This window comes from Capra hircus, chromosome 16 (assembly GCF_001704415.2).
Source record: "Capra hircus breed San Clemente chromosome 16, ASM170441v1, whole genome shotgun sequence".
NCBI classification, from domain to species: domain Eukaryota; kingdom Metazoa; phylum Chordata; class Mammalia; order Artiodactyla; family Bovidae; genus Capra; species Capra hircus.
The window spans coordinates 62,737,631-62,761,054 of record NC_030823.1 but is presented as its reverse complement, the minus strand read 5'-3'; the positions used below and the strand labels follow the sequence as shown (position 1 = coordinate 62,761,054).

The 23,424-nt window shown below is 43.5% G+C and overlaps 1 protein-coding gene across 1 annotated transcript in view; it reads right to left on the bottom strand.

The window, feature by feature from the left end:
- Positions 1–23,424, bottom strand: part of LAMC1 (laminin subunit gamma 1) — a 121,744-nt gene that overhangs the window by 39,672 nt on the left and 58,648 nt on the right. Inside the window, exons 2-3 of the mRNA XM_013970343.2 lie at positions 7,168–7,472; positions 2,137–2,267 (exon numbers count right to left, since the gene is read on the bottom strand). Of these exons, the coding sequence (XP_013825797.2) occupies positions 2,137–2,267; positions 7,168–7,472 (436 nt within the window). The remainder of the gene's footprint in view (positions 1–2,136; positions 2,268–7,167; positions 7,473–23,424) is intronic.

Below are 23,424 nucleotides of genomic sequence, written 5' to 3'. Positions count from 1 at the left end.
CATAGAGTTACTGAGATCAAGAGGTTGCTCTTTTTATGTGCCCAGGATTATACGGGCATATACAACTCAATAAATGTCAGCAGTTATCTGTCATCACGATTTTAAAGCATTCTCATCTGGAGACAGCAAGAGCCAGCCACAACACCACCATATGGCTCTCTGGTAGACACTCCCTCGGGTTGTTGGGGTAAGAATCCTTGACGGATCCCTAAGACGAAGGCCCTAGAACAATAAGGACTTGCAGAAATCCCCATGAGTATCTGCTGCCCTGCCGTGCCCCTCGCTCACTCTTTAAAGACAGCGGTCCGTTCAGGCACCACTTAATAATACACTCAAACACTTCTGAAATATCTACAGCACGCTAGGAGGAATCCCAAATTATATCCCCAGCTTGCCTCTTTCTTCCAAGCTTCTGTCCCTGACTGCTACACAAATGTAATGTCCTCCACGACTTAAAGCTTTACATTTTATACTTGAATTTACTTACCATCTCACCAGATGAGCTCTTCTCCATTTATATTGTTGTAAATTGCTATTACCATTCTCCTGATCACTAAACCTCCAAGTCTTCTCTGACTACAATCCTGATAATTCTTTCTTCACAAAATGCACTTAAATGTTCCTCTCCACCCTGCTGTCACCACCCCAGTGTCAGGCATTTGTCACCTAACACCTAGATGATCATAACAGGAATCTAAAATTCTCTCAATCATATTCTACTTTCACTCTGCCTGCAGCTCATCTTCTGATATCAGAGCCCTACTCCAAAAGAGTATATGATTGCTCACTGCTTATAGCTTCCATCAGCTTCCCTTCAGCATCAATCCCATACCAGGAACATAGCATACAAAAATCATGTTTCTGCTCTGGAGACTTCATAGGCTAATACAAGCAGAAGTCAGTCCAAGATTCTTGGCCCACTGTCTGAGGTCTCTGGCTATCAAACTCTCTCTGGTTTACAACTCTACAAATTCATGTAAGATGTTCCTTCCATCAAGGAGATTTAGATTCTTTAAACTCTAAACTTTTGCTCATGACATGTCCATCCTCCTGTACCCAATCCAGACATCCTCTCTCCTTATCTAAACCCTACCTATTCTTTGAGGCCCAGCTTAGGTTCGATTTGCTTCTCTAGCCTGACTGTCCTGTAAGCATTCTCTGACATATGGTATCTCTTTATCTAAAGCATGTGGCTATACTAGTATTTAACTTTTCACGCCTTCATATAGCGCCTGCCTCATTCACCTGCAGGATCCTAGAAGGTCAGGTCCTTCTCAGAAGGTGAGTGTCAGTCCCACACTTTCTCAGTAGCTTTACAGTGCCTGTCATAGGGCTTTGCACTTCACTTCATGGGAAATAGATGGGGAAACAGTGGAAACAGTGTCAGATTTTATTTTGGGGGGCTCCAAAATCACTGCAGATGGTGACTGCAGCCATGAAATTAAAAGACGCTTACTCCTTGGAAAGAAAGTTATGACCAACCTAGATAGCATATTGAAAAGCAGAGACATTACTTTGCCAACAAAGGTCCGTCTAGTCCAGGCTATGGTTTTTCCAGTGGTCATGTATGGATGCGAGAGTTGGACTGTGAAGAAGGCTGAGCGCCGAAGAATTGATGCTTTTGAACTGTGGTGCTGGAGAAGACTCTTGAGAGTCCCTTGGACTGCAAGGAGATCCAGCCAGTCCATCCTAAAGGAGATCAGTCCTGGGTGTTCATTGGAAGGACTGATGCTGAAGCTGAAGCTCTAGTACTTTGGCCACCTCATGCGAAGAGTTGACTCATTGGAAAAGACTCTGATGCTGGGAGGGATTTGGGGCAGGAGGAGAAGAGGACAACAGAGGATGAGATGGCTGGATGGCATCACTGACTCGATCCACATGAGTCTGGGTGAACTCCGGGAGTTGGTGATGGACAGGGAGGCCTGGCGTGCTGCGATTCATGGGGTCGCAGAGTTGGAAAGGACTGAGCGACTGAACTGAATGTGTTGACTGGACAAGGTTTTAGAAAACCTAGTTGCTTTGTTTCCAGGATAATGAGGTCTAACAACATTACTAAAGCTGTTGTAAATAAGTGGCTACATTCACTCCTACATCAAAGCTTTTATGGCTTTCAAGGTTATTTAATGGCTTACTTACCTACCACCCACAGCAAAATCAGAGATTGCGTAATAATAGGATTTGAGAACTTTGGGGTCGTTAAACACTTCATCTCCAAAAGTGTTCAGGCGATTGAGAGTTACTCTGATGTCAGTGGCAGTTACCCATTCCTGCCAGAAAATAAAAACATAGAAAAGATGGTAAAGGCACTGAATATAAGAGACATGTATGTGACGAAATCTTCTAAACAGTTAATGTGTCATTTAACTTAAGTCTTCTTCTGGCATTAACTCTATTATACTACTCAAAGACTTCCTTTAATATCCTTTTATTTTTCTCCTTGACTTTTCCCTTCTTGGATCTAAGCTGTTACTTCACCACTCAGAATCCCCCAAGGCAGAAACAATACTAGTTTCTTCACAAGGCTGTAGAAAGGCTTAAATGAAATATGCTTTTCAATACTCAGCATACATTAGGTACTCAATACACACGTCCTGTCTCTCCACTCTATATCTACACCCCAAAGCCAGCCTAGAGAAAGCCAACAGAGTTCACAAAGCGCCACAACCGCATTCAATATGCTGGTCATTGCCTCCTCCTGCCCATCTTGTTCCATCTCCCTTTCCCTTTTACCCCAACCACTCCTGACAGATCTGGGAGACACATTCCAAAGCAATCGATCATTCCACTGGCCTGAACCAATCAGACGTACTCTTTTGTCCTGACCCTTCCCAAATGTCGCTTCTTGTGAGGCCTTCCCTGGCCATGCTATCTAAAATTGCCTCCACCATCACTACTTCCAACTTCCTATTTCCCATCACAATTTTATTAAAATTGTCTGTTTCCATCACCACCACCTGCCCACCCCACCACTGCCACATCAGATTATAAACTCCACAGGGCAGGAATTTTTTTGTTTTTGTTCACTGCATTTCACTGCTGGTTAGCATATACTTGGTGCTCATATTAACATTCACCAAGGAGAAGACCCTTGAGAGTCCTTTAGACAGCAAGGAGATCAAACCAGTCAATCCTAATGGAAACCAACCCTGAATATTCACTGGAAGGACTGATGCTAAAGCTGAAGCTCCAATCCTCTGGCCACTTGATGTGAAGAACTAACTCACTGGAAAAGACCCTGATGCTTGCAAACACTGAGGGCAGGAGGAGAAGGGGACGGCAAGGGATGAGATGGTTGGATGGCATCACTGACTCAATGGACATGAGTGTGAACAAACTCAAGGAGATTGTGAAGGACAGGGAAGCCTGGCATGCTGCAGTTCATGGGAAGGCAAAGAGTTGGACACAACCTAGCCACTGAACAACAAGCAAATGGGCAGACTGGTAGAAACTACAACTGATCAAGATGGCAGGTCTATCATAATGGCAGAGGACAAGAAGGAAGGTTATACAGTTTCCCCTAGGTTTTATGAGATCTGAGTGCTTATAATAAATGCCCTTTCATTGAGCTAATTTTAGTCAGATGTTTACATCTGGAGTAATTGTAACAATGATCCCGAGGAACCATGTCTGCCAGTGTCCAAGCCCTGTGTATTCCCTTTTCACGCTGATCCTAGGTAGGCAAAAGGCTTGCTTTGGCCAGAGAAACAGCAGTGAACGTGGCACCGGCAGAAGACTGATATATATGTGTGCCCTGCGACTTACCCTCTTGAATACTTTCACCATCACATGAAGAAGCCTAGTCTAGCCTCCTTGAGGACGTAAGATGACAGGGAGAAGATAAACCCAGCTCCCATCCCAGCTGACTGGCCAGGGAGTGACCTCAGGCCAACACAGATTCATGGGAAACAAGAAATCAAGGCTGTTTAAAACCATGAAGTTTTAGAGTGGTGTATTACATGTAATGACCCAAAGATGCCACGCCCACTTTTAGTTCTCTCCTGGGACTGCATCTCAGCATCACCAGCGGAGACGTAACAAGCCAAGTGCAGAGCTGAAGGCATCTGTTTTCAGAAGGCTTCACGTGAGACAGGGAGGCACACCCCTGATTAAGAATCACTGCTTACACCATGCCAAACACCTGGCAGATACAACACAGAGAGCTCATCAAGGCTAATCTCCGTGAAGCCTCCATGTATAATTAGAAAGGAGAAGAGATGGTGATTTCACCATATCCAAACTTGGAACTCCAATAACAACTCCCACTCACGGTCACAATGTCAGGAATCTTTTAGTCGTCTGTAGTGTAAATAGCTGAACAGATCTCTGTGTTTAGCGCTTGTATCTTCGACAGGCTTCAACTTTATCACGGCTTTTTTTGAATAAAAGCTTCTCAAGAGCTGAATCTCAGACTTTTTCCTTCACAATTGGCATCTTAAAGAAAACAGACTCTAGAACTAGACTTTCTAGGTTTTGAATCCCAGTTTAGTGGCTAGAAACAGTGTAACTTGGGGCAAGTGATTTTATCTTTTCTGGGCCTCTGATTCCTCATCTGTAAAATGGAGATAATAAAAGTGTCTACCTTATAGAGTTATTAGGAGAGTTAAATGTGTTAATATATTTAATGTATCTAAAGGGCTTAGAACAACCCTTGGCACACTATGGCACACTATAGTAAGTGCTATAATAAATGCTAATCATTATTATAAATCACTACATGCTCAGCAATATTCAACACTGAAACCAGGAAGGTTTCTGAGAGATCACACAGCTTTTAGAGGGAGGCTCAAGGAGCAATGAGGGTAGGAGCCATCTGCCTCTGTCCTCACTGTCAGATCGGCTACTGGTCAGATCAGTTACCCTTCCTTGGTAGCTGTATATCAGAGTCAGAGCTCTTACATCCAGAGACACATAACTGATGCTTCTGCATAATGATACTAAGTGACCAAATCTATTGCGAATGCCCACAGCCTTTTGTCACATTTAGTCTTACGAGTTTCTGAGGCGCGAAGAGTAAGAAACATCGGAGCGCCTATAGCTGGGGAACTGATTTAAGACAAGCTGACAAGGCATACCGTCAGCAATGGGGCGAGAGAACCACAGTCACATTACCTCACTGCTTTTTCCTACTGAATACATGGTTCCTCTCTAGGACAGTAAAATATAATAACTTGTGTATAAAGAATCAAAGCCAGGAAACATACGCCAGTTGATCAACTTAGACTTGTGGACACAGCAGGGGAAAAAGAGGGTGGGAGGAATGGAGAGAGTAGCACTGACGTACATACACTACCATGCCTAACACAGCTAGCTCGTGGGAAGCTGCTGTGCAACACAGGGGGCTCAGCTCAGTGCTCCGTGAGGACCCAGAGGGGTGGGAAAGGAGGGGTGAGAGGGAGGCTCAAGAGGGAGAGGACATATGTATACTTATAGCTGATTTGCGTTGTTGTACAGCAGAAACCCACACCACATTGTAAAGCAATTATCCTCCAATTAAACATTTAAAAAAATTTTATATTTGTAGATCATTTCTCCCGTAGGTAATCTGTTTCTTCATCTACTAGAGTCAGTTATTCTTCCTGCCATTTATTTTGAATACATCTTCCTGCCATTGAAAGAAATTTTCTGAAAGGCCTTTGCAAACATACTCACTGCTCACCAGAACCCTCAGAGTTTACCAAAATCAAGACGTACAATGGAAGGGAGGAACTGGACTCAGACAGAATATAGTCTTGTCTTTTTCCACTGTCCAAAGCCACACAGCCAAATTAGACAAAGAGTCCTTGAACATAAAAAATTCCAAAGAGAGAGAATGATGAGGCTACAAAGGCATAACACCCAGAAAAACAGGGGCATTCCCTACTTAGAAGTCACAATAACTCTTCATAAAATATATGTAGCACTTGCAAACCCACATCCAGTCACAGCAAATTAATATGGGCTGCCCCCATTTAGATGTTAGCTTCAGCCATGTGATGGAAGCATCTGTGATTGGTGTCAATGTGCTGAGGATGGCAGGACACTCATCCGCCTTTCCAAAATCAATAGCCAGAACATAAGAAATGGTCACAGACATCTAAGCAATACAGAAAGATTCCAAATTGTAGTGCATGAGGAACAGGCACACAGAATTTATGAAAAAAACACTCTCTGAATCGATTGCCACCGAGGGACAAGCTTCTATCACCATCCTTAAGCACTACACCTGGATAGCTAAATTCACATCTCGACATAAAAACCAGTGCCTTTAGGTGATGAAGAGTTTTCATAATGATTGGCAACAGTGCCAGACAACCAAAATTTCCTTGTAAAATAATAAAGGGGGCTTCCCTGGTGGCTCAGTGATAAAGAATCTACCTGCCAATGCAGGAGACATGGGGTTGGATTCCTCATCCCGGAAGATCCCACATGCCAGGAAGCAACTAAGCCCGTGCACCACAAGTACTGAGCCTGTGCTCCAGGGCCCAAGAACCGCAGCTGCTGAGCCCACGTGCTGCAACTACTGAAGCCCGTGCCCCAGAGCCCATGCCCAGTAGCAAGAGAGGGCACTGCGGTGAGAAGCCTGCACGCCACCAGGGCGAGTAGCCCCCACTCATCACAACTAGAGAAGAGCCCACGCAGCAACGAAGGCCCAGCACAGCCAAGGAGAAATAAGAGCTTTTTAAAAAACAGCAAAGGAAGGTAGAGTTCTTAGACATCTTATTTCAGTTGTTCCCTCTTGCCAACATTAAAAGGTAAGTCTTTTTTTTTTTTGTATTTTGTCAAATCAAAGAGGTAAGACAAGATTAAAAACAAACAAACAAAAAAAACCCAAAAAAACCCAGCAGATTCATTCAAATACCCTCCTTCAAAAGGAAGGTAAAGGACCAAAATATTTCCACTGCAAGTACAGAGATGCAAGTTAAAATTGCTTAGCATTTCAAAGTATCTGTAAAGTTTACATCCCAGGATACATGTGCACGCAAACACAAGAACAAACATCAGTGGGGCAGCAGGAACGAAACTACTCTCCTCATTTGTTATGAGTACACAGGAGAGCAGAATAAAGTCCAGCTGTCTGTCCTGACCCTTACTCCAAAAGCAGGCCTGCGGGCCCCCACTATGATGATCTTCCCACGCCCTGCATGTGGAACAACTCAGCGGCTACCAGGCCAAGCTCTGGGTGCCTACCTGCAGCACAGGGCTATTGTCGAAGTTGTAGGCACTGGGCCTTCCTTCCAGGGTTGAAAAGGCCACGTTGCCCCCGGTGAGAGGAGAAATGTCGCTGAACTCATCTGTGCACAAGGCCTGCTGCTCGTCGCCTCCCGTGCGGATGAAGCCCCTGTTTGCCTTCGAGTAGGTGTTCTCGCAGGAGCCGCTGTAGTACTGGTAAGGGATCCAGGGCCCATCTTCCCGCGTGCGCTTGTAAATGGCGAAGCTCTCCGGGCGGCTGGTGTGGAACTTGAGGCGCACGTATGTGATGTCAAATGCTTTTCCTGTTGGGGCAAACACGTGGATGTTTGTAAGTCATGTGGATGAAGCGAAGAACCCTCCGCTATTCCCACTCTGCTCTGGAACTCAACAAAGAAAGGGGATACAAACCACCCTATGCACACTAGACTAAGAGTGTTCCAGAACGCACGACACGTTGGCTGTGCCAGACAGGCCATTCTCAGCCTGGAAACTGTGTTTTTTCCCACAGACATGCGTTATGGCTGGGCTCAGAAGCTGGCTTGTAAAAGCCCATTTATGATGTATGCTGTTGAAATTTTGCTTCCCATGAAAACTGACAGTATATATTATGTACTTATACTGTGAAATGAAAGTAAAATTGAGTGAAAAAGTGCATTTTATCCTCAATGCTGTTGCTTCTACAAAAGCTTAATTGAAAGGCAGAAAAGAAAATATTTGCTAGCTTTCTTCTGGGTACTTCCAAGATTTTCAAAAACTCATTCTTTATGCATTTTAATTTCTCTTCTTGATGCAAGAAGAGTATCATCAAGACTAATCTTTCTTTCTTTACCAGATTCTGGAAGAGAAATTTGAGAGATAAGGTCAGGAGTTGAGTAGGAATAAAGAAAAAAAAATTTCTCCAGTCACTGAACAGAGACAAAAAGAGAGAGAGACAGAGAAGAGAAAGGCAGTTTAAAAAAGCTGTATTCAGAAGAGAATATATGGGACATGAGTGCCGAGCAGGGAACAGCAGCAAGGAGCAGGAGTCAACGGGCTGTCAGGCCTTTCGGAGCCCAGTCACTGGGTCTGGCAGCGCCAGAACATGGTCTGACGGCTGGGCCAGTGTGGGTGCTGGCCAGCAGGACTTCAGGTGGGCAAGAAAGATACTGTGCAGTATGGCAGAAACCACCACAATACTGTAATCAACCTCCAATTAAAATAATCGTAAAAAAAAGAAAAGATAATGTGTAACTGGTTTTAAACGCCATTCATTCACAAATGGGTCTTCCCATCAGGTTTTGTCAAGAAGGTTTTCTGGGGCACACCTACCCGCTCAGACCCATGTTGTATATTTCGGGGGACAAGGTATGTCAGAAACAGGGTGTCTCTTCTGTGTGAATCAACTTCCCAGGAAGAACCCTCCTCCAGGACCTGGAGTGGAGGGGTTCCTGCACTCCCACAAGTGTTGAGGAGAGACTTCTATCATTGTCTCACTTCCTCACACCCACTCACCCCCGGGGAGGAGTGATGCTCGTGTGTGGCCTGGAATCTCCTCAACTCTCTCCTCTCTGCAGCCGGGGCCCCCCTCCTCTCCCTCACTCCTCAGAGCACCCCTCCTCCGCCGGGTCGGGGAGGCCTGCTGGCACCCTGCTACTCCATCCAGGACTGAGTGGGTGAGTTCAACCTGGGTGGGGAAGTATGGGCTGCACATCCATGCTCTCTTCTTCAAGTCAGCTTTATCCAGGATAAAACTGATCAGATAAGCCAAATCTGACTCTATGGTCCAGATGTTAAAAGAGGGGTTTAACTGTACCCATATACATGAAATGCATTCACACACATAAGATCTTGAACATAAAGATGTATGCATGAAGGAAAAAAACACAGGACTGGGCAATGCAAGACCAAAGTACAGATCCTGACTCCTCAATTACTAGCTGTGGGATCTCTAGTACTTTCTCCATCACTTTCTGCTCTGTAGAAATGAGGATAATACAGACATAGAGAACAGATTTGTGGTTGCCAAGGGGGAGGTGGGGGTTGGGGAGGGAAAGATTTGGAGTTTCAGATTAGTAAATGCAAACTATTTCGTATAGAATGGATAAATAACAAGGTCCTACTTATAGCACAGGGAACTATATTCAATATCCTGTGAGAAACCATAATGGAAAAGAATACGAAAAAGAATATATGTATATAACTGAATCACCATGCTGTATAGCAGAAATTAATACAATATTATAAATCAACTATATATCAATAATTTTTTTCAAAAATAAAAAAAATGAGAGTGATGACCCCTGAGCCACATATCTCAAAGAGTTGCTGGAAGGTCAAACTAAGATTCTGCGTATCTGCATATACTTGATTAGTTATAAAATTGTATACAGAGTATGTATAATATACATATATCCTGAATTTTATATATAATCATGAAATTGTATATATATATTCATATATATAACTGTATATATAGTCATGAAATTGGAGCTTAAAGACAACTGTCTCTTCAATCTAGTCTGAGATATAAGTGCTAAGGCTTTCAGGGTTTTGGTAGCATTACGTTGGTTGAACACTAGGCCAGCTGGCTTGTTTCTCAGTACCATTATCAGAGGTGGCCCAGTGGTAGACTCTGCCTGCCAAGCATGAGACCTGGGTTTGATCCCTGGGTTGGGAAGGTCCTCGAGAGAGGGAAATGGCAACCCACTCCAGTATTCTTGCCATGGAAAATCCCACGGAGCCTGGTGGGCTAGAATCCATGGGGTCACAAAGAGATGGACATGACTTAGCAACTAAACAGCAGAAGCATACAAATAGAAAGCATTACTGTAATACAGTACAGAGGACAATTCCTGAACTAGGATCCTGGAGATGTTCACACACAAGAGCCTGATTGCACAAGGGCCTACCTGATACAGTTGCCAAAGAATATAACACAAACCTGGACCCTTTATCTAGGAAGCACTGCAACACTTTGGACACAGGCCATGCAAATACAGCTTACAACACTCCTGTTAAAAGAATGCAAATTGAACCTGTATCTCTCTACCGTGTCAAAAATGTAAAGAAGCCACCTGTGAATGAGGGCGAGGTTATAATACAGTATCAATGGCATTCCAGAGACTATCTAAAACATTCTGGAATGGTAAAACAATTTAGTTCATGAGTACGTGGCTTGGGATGTTCAAAGGCTTACTAATCTTTGGACTACAGATTACCCTTGCTTTTCTATTCTGTCTACATTTCTGCCATTTCATTGTTCTTTAGCAACCCAATCTGCAAGAGGACAGATCAAAGGAGAGAAGGCGAAATGGATCTGGGTATCCAGTGTCCCAGACAAACATCTGCACCACAAAGCCACACGCTGAAAGAAACAGGGATATGCGGTCACTCAGCGTCGGCATGGAACATTAGAAAAGCAACTCTGCTAGCACTGAGCTCTGAAGGAGCCTAGCTTGCTGGCACTGGCCCTGTCTCCCCACGCCTCATTTTCAGAGGTGCTTTTTTCATTCTAACTTTTAGCTACGGCTGAAAGAGGTGGCAGTCTGTGGCTATCTGGAAAGGAGGCTCCCACATTCCACATGACGAGATGGACACATGTATGACCTTTGGTGTTGCGGCCAACCCAGCCGTGGATGCTGACCACTGCAATTCCATGTGATGAATGCTATGACGGAGAAGGACATGAGGTTTGGGGAGCCTGGAGGAAAGTCACCTCACCCACATTTGTGAGGTCAAGAAACATTTTCGAGAGGAAGTGACATCTAAACCCAAGACCTGAGAAATGCAGAGGGATTTGCTAGGCCAATGGAGACCAGTTGTCCAGGCAGATGGAACAGGATGTATGAAAGAACAGAGGACACAGAGGGGTGGAGTACAGCTAGGACTGGGGAGGGTGGCTGGAGACAAGGCAGCTAGCAAGCATGGCATGCTGGGCCTGAGGCCATGCTAAAGAGCAACTTCAATCCCACTGACAAGCCAACTGAGGGATTTATGTCAAGAAATGGATGATCACGTTTGATTTTTAGAAAGATCATTCTGGCCACTGTGTAGAGATTAGGTTAGAAGGGACAGGGCTAAAGGTGGGAAGAACTGTTAGAAAGATGCGGCAGTAGTCCTGGCCAACAGTGGCTGCACTCAGTCAGGGAGAGCTGGAGCAGAGAGAAATGAATGGACTTGGGTGACATGCAGCTGTGTGCGTGCATGCTCAGTCTCTCAGACATGTAGTCAGCAGACCTCACTATCCATAATAATTTGGTAACTGATGGAGGGAAGCAGAAGTCATTTCCAATTGCCTTGTCTACTTTTACCCTACTGACATTCAGTTTCATTGCTGAAGTTCCTTCTACGTGTTCTGTAAGGCGGTAGGATGGGGAGGGAGGTGGGAGGGGGGTTCATGTTTGGGAACGCACGTAAGAATTAAAGATTTTAAAATTAAAAAAATAAATTAAAAAAAAAAAAAGAATAACATTCAGTTTCCTAGTTTAAAAACAACCAAATGGAGAGACATACCATACCATCCACTGCAACAGATAACAAAGGAGGTTAAGCAAAACTGGAGGCAGGAGAGGAGGGCATGATTGGGAGATGCGTTCTATCTTGGATACGCAAGATTTAAGGTGTCTATGGTCACCGAGACAAGGGAAAAAAAAAAAACGTCTGGTAGGGAGTTGGATGTGAATGATCTGAAGGCCCAAGAGAGACATCTAAGATGGAGATACAGATTTGGGATTCAAGGACTTTCCTGGTGGTTCAGCAGTTAAGACTCCACACTTTCAATGCAGGGGTCGCGGGTTCAATCCCTGGTCGGGAAACTTAAGATCCCACATGCCCCACAGTGTGGCCAAAATAAATTTTTTTTTAGTTTTTCAAAAGTTAAAAGAAGATCTAGGACTCATTAGCTCACAGTTGGATAATGAAGACGTGCCATGGCTGCGACCAAAGAGGGCAGGAGTGCTGAGTGAGAAGAGAGGTGACTTTTGGGGTCATGCTGAAGAACATCAACATTTAAAGCACAGCCAGAAAAAGAAGTGACAGAGGGGACTAGGACGACCAGAGGGAGGAGGGCAAGTCAGAGAGTACAAATATCATGGACGCCAAGAGGGAAATAAATAACCAGTGGTGTTTAAATCTGCTGAGCGAGTCAAGTAAGATAATGACTAAGAAGCATCCACTAGCTTCAAGCCACAAAGAGGTCACCGCAAGGAGGTGGGAGGGGGGTTCAGGATGGGGAACACAGGTACACCCGTGGCAGATTCATGTCAATGTACGGCCAAACCACGACAATATTGTACAGTAATTAGCCTCCAATTAAAATAAATTAATTTATATTTAAAAAAAAAAAGAGGTCACCGCTGCGCTTAGTGAGGATAGTTCCACTGGCAGGGATCTTACTGAACGAGAACTGAGAACCCATGGCAGACAGGTGGTGGAAATGCAGACACAGTGAGGGCAGCCGACCTGGTCTGACATCTCGATCAAGTGGAGGAGAAAGAGAAGACCACACAGCTGGAGGGGTACAGGGCCAGGGAAGATGCCTCCCTTTAAGGTGACAGAAGATACAAGGAGACACTGCTGTTGTGCTCCAGCCAGCAGAAAGGCAAAGACTGTAGAAACGAGGCTGGGAAACGAGAATGTGATTCAGCGCTGTGAAAGGACTGGCTCCATATGGGAGGAAGCCTGCGCCTTGCCTTCTACCTGAGTGCAAAAGCAAGGGATTTAGTAGGCTTTAGTCCACGGGGTCTCGAAGACTTGGACACGACTGAGCGACTTCACTTTCACTTTTCACTTTTATGCATTGGAGAAGGAAATGGCAACCCACTCCAGTGTTCTTGCCTGGAGAATCCCAGGGATGGGGGAGCCTGGTGGGCTGCTGTCTATGGGGTCGCACAGAGTTGGACATGACTGAAGCAACTTAGCAGCAGCAGCAGCCGCATCAGGGGATGGAAGTTGAAAGTGTTCAAACTGATGACTATTTTTTCTGTGCAGTGACAATCAAAGGTACCTGCTAAGGGGCTGAGGGCAAAGCCTGTGGAGAATGTTAGGTGGGGAATATCTGAAGAGAATGGAGACCCAAGACAGAAACTAGCAGAAAGCTAACAGGAGAGAAAGAAGACACGCAGGACAGAGACAAGGCTGCCAGGTAAGGGCACGGCCAACTTCGAGGAGGTGGGATTTTCTAGAGAAGCACTTCGTTCCCACTGTACATACAGGTGCAATGGATGGACAGTGCAGGAGGACTGATGTTACTTCAAGGATTTCCTTGGCAGTCCAGTGGCTAAGACTCCACACTGCCGCTGCAGGCGGCACAGGTGTGATCCCTGGTCAGGGATCCTGCATGCCTCGAGGGGTGGCTCCCAAAATAAACAAATCAGAAAGTAAATACAGAAAGTGGAGTGGAATAGTCACGGCTTGAACATTGTGTGTTATCTGGAACTACCTGTCATCATGAATAATCAAGAATTGAAAACTTAGGAGCCAGTTTTTATTTCATTAAACAACTACAGTTGAGACCTGCCACACGCTTGTTCACACACACTCTCTCTCATTATACTTCCCTGCTCCTTATCTGTCCATCCTACTCATTTCACAGTAGACAGAGAAAGACGGTCTCACTCATCTACCACTTAACAGAAAAAGAGGACGAGGTCTCCGTTTTTCCAGTCCAAGGACAGCTACCATAATATCTTCATAATGTGGGGGCACACAAAAGTAGACAATATGACTTCAAAGTAAAGGAGCCAAGCAAAGCAATGAAGAAAATCAGTAAGATCTTGTCTGGAAAGTATTCCAGCCACTATACAGCTTAGAAGGTCTTCTCCCTTCACCTCGCCTTCACGCACATGAAGACTAACCCAGGATATACACACCCTCAAGAAAATATTTAGCTTCTGAATGTTCTGCTGCCTCCCACCCTCACCCCTCGCTGCCACATTCCTTCCATAAACAAAAAGACTCAAGTGCAGATGTTCAGACCCAAGCACACAAAGCTAACCAACACTTCCTGCTCTGAACCCTACAGTGCGTGCGGCCAAGGGATCGAGAGAGGAAGGGACCACAGCCTGGACAACGAGAATCCAGCCTCTGTCCACACAGGGTCGAGCCGAGGAATTCTGCATCAGCCTCCTCCATGGTGAAGTATTTCTAATCTCTCTGAGTTGGGGAGAAACCGTTCCTGTCTCAGAACTGGAGTCAAGTACTGACTGCGGCGGAACATGAATGCTTCTCTGTTATGTGCGGCTCAGAGAATTCCACGGGAAGTTGTGCAATAGCGTCCCTTACAGAGAAGTAATGAATGACAATGGATGTACAGAGCTGCACGAACTTTCAACATGCCCTTGCATGGCCTGGACTAGAGGAGAACGAGCTCATTCTGAAGCATCATATGAGGAGTCACCGACCCACTGCTGTTCTTATATGCTCTCTCCTTGATCTGAGATAGACATGCACACGTGTTTAGCCATATCCGACTCTCTGCAACGCTCTAGACTGTAGCCAGCCAGCTCCTCTTGTCCATGGAGTTTTCTAGGCAAAGTATACTGGAATGGGTTGCCATTTCCAATACCAGGGGATCATCCCAACTCAGGGATCAAACCCACGTCTCCTGCATCCCCTGCATTGGCAGGCAGATTCTTTACCACTAGGGCCACCTGGGAATACGAAACTTTAATGAGGCTGTAGCACAGAAAGTCGATTAGAGATGGGAGATGTTTAAGCTACTAGACGGGAGTCTCCAAACAGTTAACACAAACAGTAGTCGCAGAAAACAACTACTTGAAAACGTTTCCAATTTTGTTAGGATAACTGCTGGCTGAAATAGGAGTTCCCAGGACAACGTGTACAGCTGCATACCAGCTGTTATTGTTCCACCTCAGCAGACAGATTGTACAAATACGGCCTCGCCAATCAAGATGACCCAGGGCCAAGTTAATGCTGAATGTGGGATCCTCAAGTGGACACAGATGGGTGATCAGAAAGCATGGAGAGGAACCATCAAGCACAGACAGAATGTGTTGGGGGGTGATCTGGGTACACGGAGTCAATCCAACTGTTAGGGGACTCAGCCCTAATTGCCTGCTGAGAGGCTAGTTTCTGTGGCTCAATTCTCATCTTCAAAATAGATTGTCTTTAAAAACTGATTATCCCACTCCTGTCCCTTAAATTTTAGTGCTCTTTTTGTATGTCCTCTCTCTTGTCAACCAGCTAAATGTCAACAGCGTAAGGAGACAATCCTACAGGAACTACATCTGAATCAGCACAACTGACAAAGGAGGACAAGTCATCTTTACAGTTCCCTATGAAACAGTCGTTCTTTCACCGAATTTATTAACACAAATGCAAGAGCATCCACAACTGGAGAAAGCATCCCTTTCAAATGAATAAACAAAATGTTCAAATTTCCAGGTACACGCAGAAGGCACATTCCATCACATACGAGCCCCTGTCATGACAGAAAGACATGCTGAGATGATAGTGCTGGAACACAGTTTCCATTCCAAGCTGCCATGGGAAACGCAACAAAGCAGGCAGGGAAAACAGACCAAGTGAAGATAACCATTTTAGAATTTTTTAAAAAGCTAATAAAATTCTCTACCACAGGCTATGTATTAGAAATAATGGTATGGCTATAACAATAAAGCTAAGGAGAAAACTCAAGTTTTAAAATGGATTGGTATGATTTGGGAGAAAATAAACCCATAATCTCTTGGGGAAACTAGATTTTTCCCTAAAGGACCAAATTTAAAGTTCAAGGCAAACAAGACAGTTTTACTCTCTCCCTATCACCTGCTAAACTTCTACTTAGCGTGATTGCTGAATAAGACCATGGGCACTAACTTAGTATAGCAATCCTCAAAAACTAAAATCCTGCTTGTGTTCCCCAACGGTAATATCCAAAATTGCTACATAGTCTTCAGCAAATTGAAGGGTCGAAATTGATTTGTGTTACACACTAAATAAATAAGGAATCATCATACAATTGTTACGCGGACAGAGAGAATTCTTAACTGAACACTAGAACATCAAACACTTTTGGAAGGTAATTTCAAAATAGGTGCAAATTACTGTTAGAGGTCACAGATGTTTTCCTTTATTGAAACATCAGATAAATGTATCTCGATTTGTATATCCTACCATTTTATTTGAATCTGTTACCTGAAGAGACAAGATTCGCAAGCAAAATTTCAAGCCAAGAACTGGGCATATGACTTATTAACCCAAACCTCATGCTTGCAGACTCAATACCAGCCCTAATTCAGGCTAGTAGGTCACAAGCATGCCTGAAATCCTTGAGCCAAGAGAAAGGAATGAAGCCAGCATTTACTCCCACTCGTCCAAGCTGAGGCAAAAAAATCCACTCTGACGAACATCAGAGTTCTAAACTGCAAGGAACTGAGTGATGTGGAAGATTTAAAGGAATCACACAAAGAAAGTGGTTAATTATAATAGCAAAGAAATAAGGAAATAAACAGGCAATGAAATATAAGTTCCATAAATAAAACCCATACTTTAAAACCAATATTTTTTAAGACATGAAAAAGATGTCTAATTGTTCAAGACATGATAAGGAAAAATGACACCAGTTTTATGGGTAGCTATCTCTTGTTCTGTGACATCTGTACACTATTGAGATCTGACTATTTTTAACTACCATCCCTAGCAGAAGACTGAAGAACTTTAAAACAGTAGAGAGAAAATCTGACTGGCAAAAATAAGAGATTCTAATATAGTCATAATGGTAAAGTCACAGACCAAGATGATTTCTAATAAACCCTCCCTACATACAAAAAAAATCACAGAAAGTTAACCCATAGTGTACTTTTACTCATTCAATAACTATTTGCTAAGTGAATTTAAGTGACAGTCCATCATGACAAGCTATTTAGAAACCCAGTCCTTCATTTTGCTAGAATGCCTCTTACTCTCCAGTTTAAATCTTGAACTCAGCTCTCTATGCCTCCAGATCATAAACTATTTGTATCTGTCCTCAATGGAAGAAACAATTACAAATACCATAAAATATCTTAAGTACTAAAATTTTTTTCTCGGTTTTCACAATAGTGTAATTTCTTACCACAGTCACCTATTAGATCAGTTAGTAGCCATAACCTGTGTTAATAACTGCAAGTCCAGACTCTCCCATTCATTCCTCAAATACCTGCTGAGCACCTACGATGCCACTGTCCTAGGCACTATTCCAGGCACTGGGGCTACAGCAGAAAAGCAGACGCCAAGGTCCCGACTTAGTGGGGCTTACAATGCAGTAGGGAGTGGGAGTGAGTAAGGGAGAAATAAAAACACAAAAAATAAAAACAAAAATCTTGTGTGTCAGATGGTAAATGACATGATAAAGAACGAACAAGGGACAGAAAGTATGGGAACGGAGTGGTATTTAACGCAGTGTCAGAGATGGCCTCTCCGATGCAGATAAGGCGACATTCTGGGAAAGCATAAAGTGAGGAGACATCTGGGGGAAGAACACGCCAGGAAGGACACCCCCGAGGCAGGTGCGCTGGCCCGTTCCAGGGAAGATGAAGAGGCCAGTGTGGCCAGAGTGAACTAGAAGGAAAGGACAGGGCATGAGGTCAGGGAAGCTGAGGGGAGGGAGAGACTGCCGAGCATGCCAGCCTTTAGGCCACTATAAGACACTGGCTTTGCCTCTGAGTGAGATGAAAACCCACTGGAGGATTCTGCACAAGGGAGTAATACGATCTCACTACCCGTTTAAAGGCTCACTCTGGCTCCTTTACTGACAGGACTATGGAGGGGAGTACAGAGAGACAAGGCTAGTTGGGGGGTTTTGCAATCTCCCAGGTTGGAGATAACAGCAGCGTATCCCAGGGTGGTGGCAGCAAGCAGTGATCAGATTCTGACTACATTCTGAGGGGAGACCAGATCAGTTACTGATGGACTGGACATGGGGTGTAAGCTGTGGCAGCTATGAAGATCAAGCTGTCATTTACTGAGACAGCAAAGAACAGGGTAAGAACAAGTGTAGGGATGGAGTTCAGTTCTGCATATTTTAAGTTTGAAATGCTAATGAAACATCTGAGTAAAGATTTCAAGTCAGCCACTAAGATATACAAGTCTGGATTTCAAGGAGAGGTGCAAGCTAGAGAGAGAAATCTGAAAGTCATGACTCAAACAGACAGTCCTGAGAGCGACGGCATGAGATGAAAACACCTACAGAATGACTTGCTAGGTACACAACCGGGTCTTGGGACATACTAACTTTCAGTGATGGGGGAGGTAGGGAGGATTCAACACAGGAGACTCAAGAGGGACAGTCACTGAAGCAGAAAGAGAATCAACAGAGCAGAATTCCAGAAGCCAAGTTTAAAAAAAAAAAAACTTTTCAAGAATAAAAGAATGATCGACTTGAGTCAAATGGTTCTGAAAAGGTGAGAAAGATGAAAACGGAGTGTTGGCCACTGGATTTCACTGATTACTGCTGACCTTGACAGCAGATGGACTGGCAGAATGACAGGGATGAAAGCCAGAGAATGTGGAGGGGGTGGGGAGGACAGAGACTGGAGACATCTAATAAAGACATTTTTCCAAATAATTCTGCTAGGAAGAAATGGGGTGGTAAACAGAGGGGAGAAGAGAGGGTTCAGGGAGAAATCACTTTCTTGTCCAGGAAGACAGTACATGCTATGGTGATGGGATTGATCCAGTGCAGCAGCTGAATTTACACTGAACAGTAAGGATCATCTCTAGTGTTATGCAGATGGATTAGAGGAGGAAAAGAGACCTACTCTGGTGCACAGTGAAGTTCTTTGAGCCTTTCCAAAAATTTCTCTCAAGGAAGAAGAAATAACGGAATTAACAGGATCACTAAGTACCTAGATTGAAAAAGAGTTATCTGGTACAAACTATTATATATAGGATAGATAAACAACAAGGCCCTACTGTATAGCACAGGGAACTATATCCAATATCTTGTGATAAACCATAATGAAAAAGAATATTAAAAACAAAGTATATACATGTATAACTGAATCACTATGATGTACAGCAGAAATTAATACAACATTATGAATCAACTATACCAGAATAAACTTTTTTAGAAACTTAATCTGGTACCCAAACAGTTCAAAGACCACAGGAGCTCTGGAAGGCCTTCCCCAGTAGAGCCAGCCCAAATGGAGACTTTCTTGCTACAGCGGTCTCATAACCTAGCCCACAGTAAGGTACCAGACTAGCTGTTAGAATCAATCAGAAAATTTCTGAGAAAATGAAAACTGTTAAGCTTCATCCCCAGAAGTTCCATTTTGGTAGGTTTAGGGTGAATTCCCCAAATCTGCATTAAAAAAAAATTACCATAGGTGGTTTTTATGTACATTTGAAAAAATACTTACTATAAACACACCTCATCCTGGTTCTCACCCTTTAAAGCTTTAGGAAGGAAAGGTTCTGCCCCCTGTGCTACACTGTAGAATGAACTCTGGCACTCAGGAGTGGGGACTTCCACTTTCACATCATGTATTATAAGGTGAAATTTACTGCAAGTGTTAACTGTACAGGCAGGAGCAGTGAACCAGAGTAATAGCGGTCTATCTTCTTGCAGACACAGACATTAAACTACACAGGGGCTGCTCACTCCATAGCCAAGAAGGCTTGAGGTGACTGGACCAGGTGAACCCAAGCTCTACAACATTCTTCTCCATGCCAGTGTCCTCTATCATTCAACTTGTTTCCTCAAGGCCCTATTTCCCAGACAAGTAGAAATAAACATTCAATTTTAAGAAACCCCACCTACTGTTAGAGGTTTCACAGCGCTATTCTTCTCGTGGAGATGTGTTTGTGTGTTAGTCACTCAGTCATGTCTGACTCTTTGTGACCCCATGGGGTTTAGCCCACCAGGCTCCTCCGTCCACGGGATTTTCCAGGTGAGAATACCGAAGTTGGGTTGCCATCCCTTCTCTAGGGGATCTTTCTGACCCAGGGATTGAACCCAGGTCTCCTGCATAGCAGGCAGACTCTTTACTGTCTGAGCCACCAGGGACCTGATTCTCTGTAATCAGGTCAAGACTCTCTGTAATCCAAATTCTCTGACCCCTCTAGTTTCCATCCCTTCTTCCTCCTCCCAACAATTACTTAACAGTTTATAAAAGGACAGACCACCAACAGTTCTCAATGGCAAGAACAAATCTGGAAGCAAAGAGTTAACTTCTGCTTCAGTACACTCAAAAAGATAAGAAAACACTTTTTCTTCTTTGTCTAGAAGCCTAGACTTGTTTAATCCCAGTCTGTGTCGGGTAGTGCTGGCATTTTCAGGGAGAGTGTTACATTCTGTTGGGTAAAGACCAATGTGGAAATATTTACTTTTCAGAGAAGAAATTTCAGGTATTTATTTTTAAAAAATATATATATGCTTAAGAGTAAAGTACCAGACATTCACATTGCTATTAGAGAGAACAGGGGGGCGGGGTGGGGTGGGGGGTGAGATTGACTGAAGAATTTTAACACTTTAAAAATCCAGACTTAATACTCTGGATTTTAAATTCTCCCCTATCATTCACATCTGATCTATAGCGTGTGTTTGCTGTTTTGGAAATTCTTGGAGGTGACTGATCTCATCTCCCTCCAGAATCAAGCCTCAGGACACAACTTCAGTAGTTTTGAATCTAAGGCTGATCACACTGTAGTCCACAGACCCTCTCTAGCCTATCACCTATTTTTGTCAATAAATGCCCACTCACTGCACTTTGTCGATGGCTACTTTCTGGCTATAAGGACAAAGCTGAGCAATTGTGAGAGACACTGCAGGCCTAAAATATTTACTATGTGGCCTTTACGGAAAACGTCTGCCAATCCTGCTCTAAGAAATCAAAGAATACAAAAACAAAAAATTATACTAAAATCTTGTCTACCTCTTTTCTGCAAGGCATACTATGTTAAAAAAACAACTGGCCCAAGGATGTCTGAATTTTTTCTCTATGGTCTCGTAAAATATGGAAGGAGGAAGTCTATTCAGACATTTTTTTTTAAGATTAATAACAATTCAAATCCATTTGAAACCTAGATTTATTATTTCATAGGAAAATATTATTTCAAATGAATAGGCAAAAAAGATCAGCAATTAAAAGAAGAAGAGATGAAGAGTTAATGCATTTCAAAAGTCAAATCTGTAATAATGTTAGCCCACAAAAACGAACCAGTCAAGCAGAAAGACAAGAAAAACAGCACCCCTGGGAAAAGGAGCACCGGGTTTCCAGTGATGCCCCCTCTCAGATCCACCCCACGTGGAGACTTAATGAGCAAAAGCAGTGAAAGGAGGAAAACTGACAGGCAAACTCCACAGCAACCGCTGGGATGGCAGGAAAAAATGATGCTGAAAACTGCAAATAAAGTGGAAAAGGCAAGTCAATCCCACGTAGATCTCTGCGAGCTCCTCCCTCCCTTGTCCTCCGGGTAGGAATTCAGTCCTTCACACAGGCCTCCTTGTACTTCTGCTCTTCTGAGCGGATGGACAATTTACATCATGAGAACGCTCTGCCAGCTGGCACTCTCTCCACAAGCGACTGATTGTGAGCAGATGCCTTCATAAGATAAGGGTAAACGAACGTGCCCCTTCTTCATTTTTCATTCACCGCCCCCCCCCACCCTCTGTGCAGAGGAATGGAAATGCATGCTCTACACACTGTCTTTTAGAGACCAAAGTCTGTGTTCTTCACGTCCCTTCATTTCTCATGGGTGGTGCGTGGACTTGCTATTGCGTTTCTGATTACCCTGTGCCCCCCACCACATACCTAAGATGTATGCAATCTCACAATCTCCCTCGATTATCTGTGAACAACCCTGAGCTCCCAGACACAAGTGCCTGCTTATTTTTTCTAACGATTTAAACACTGACTACTCTCGAGCATAGCCTCAATTTAGAACATCTGAGAATCTACCACAACAAGAATCAAAACTTCCAGCCAGAAGTCAATCAAAATTATTGGTGTAGTCACTGTTACAGATGAAACAGTCACATTTAAATATTCTTTTCTCTGGTTAAATCATCTTCCTTTTAACATACATTATACTTTCAGAAGCTTCATTTTAAATTTCTCTTCAAAAGGAAAGTAGTGAGAGTTGCAATATCCCTTTTCAGGGAGGAGAAACTTTCCGTGATCACTCCTGAAATTGTTTTATACATTATGTATACACCACATTCAGTGAGGGGAAAGACAAGATCATGTGACAAATTATTTACACAGAATGCTTCAGGTAGGTCGGTCAGATTCCCTGTACTTCAAAAACATGAGCCTTCTTTATCTGCTTTTCCTTCTATATTAAGAGCAAATATTTAGCAGTGGTATCAGAAGAAACGTTCTCCTATCCCATCCTTCACTATATTTCAAACAGACAGCGCTGAGTCCTCATCCATGGGAGGATTCCCCATGCACCACAATGGGACCTGTTCTACCTTCTATTTACATTCTGGAGAACGGCCAAAGTCCTTCCCAGCTCTCTTTGATCTGCTGCCAGAGACTTGGTACCCAACACCCACCTAGAAGAAAATTCCCTCAGGAGATCCACAACTAAAGAAGAGGAGTCAGTAAGGAGCTGGAAAATATTCTACAAATCCACCCTACATCATATCGCTACCCAATTTATGAATCTGTGCAAGGTACTTAATCCAGTGCAAACTCCTTAGGCATGTTATTGCAAGGCACCCATAGCCTGAAGACTTGGGCTTCATTTTATACCTTCGAACTATATCCTAAAACTCTCTAATGTAAGACTCCAGTCTTGCCATCTCTTTTATATACATACCAATGCTCACTTCAAAGCCATTCAAAGCCTTCACTCCTACCAAATCCTACCTTTCTTCCTAGGTTTAGTTCAAGTGGCACTGTCTCCAATGTCTGTTATCTTACTTATGGGACACATAGTTCTTACTATCCAAATCACATAATTGAGAACTTGGGTTTTCACCCCTTTGTGTAAGTTTCTTTCCCCCTCCAAGAAGTTTAACTCCTTTTAAAAATTATAGTTGATTTCCAAAAGATAGTAGTTTCACAGTATAACTTATTCAAAAGCAAGTAATCTACCTATGCTTTTTGGATATCCTCTACAATAGTACTTTTCAAGTTTTTCTGACCAGGACACACAGTAAGAATAAAGGCATTTTATACTGCAACTCTCAACATACACACACAGACAGATACTGAAACTCAAGTTTGATTTTAAAAAAATGAAATACTACCTATCATGCAATCTGATATTCTCTTCCATCCCCTATTTGTTTATTAAAAAAATGCTAATCACAGCTCACAAAATTCA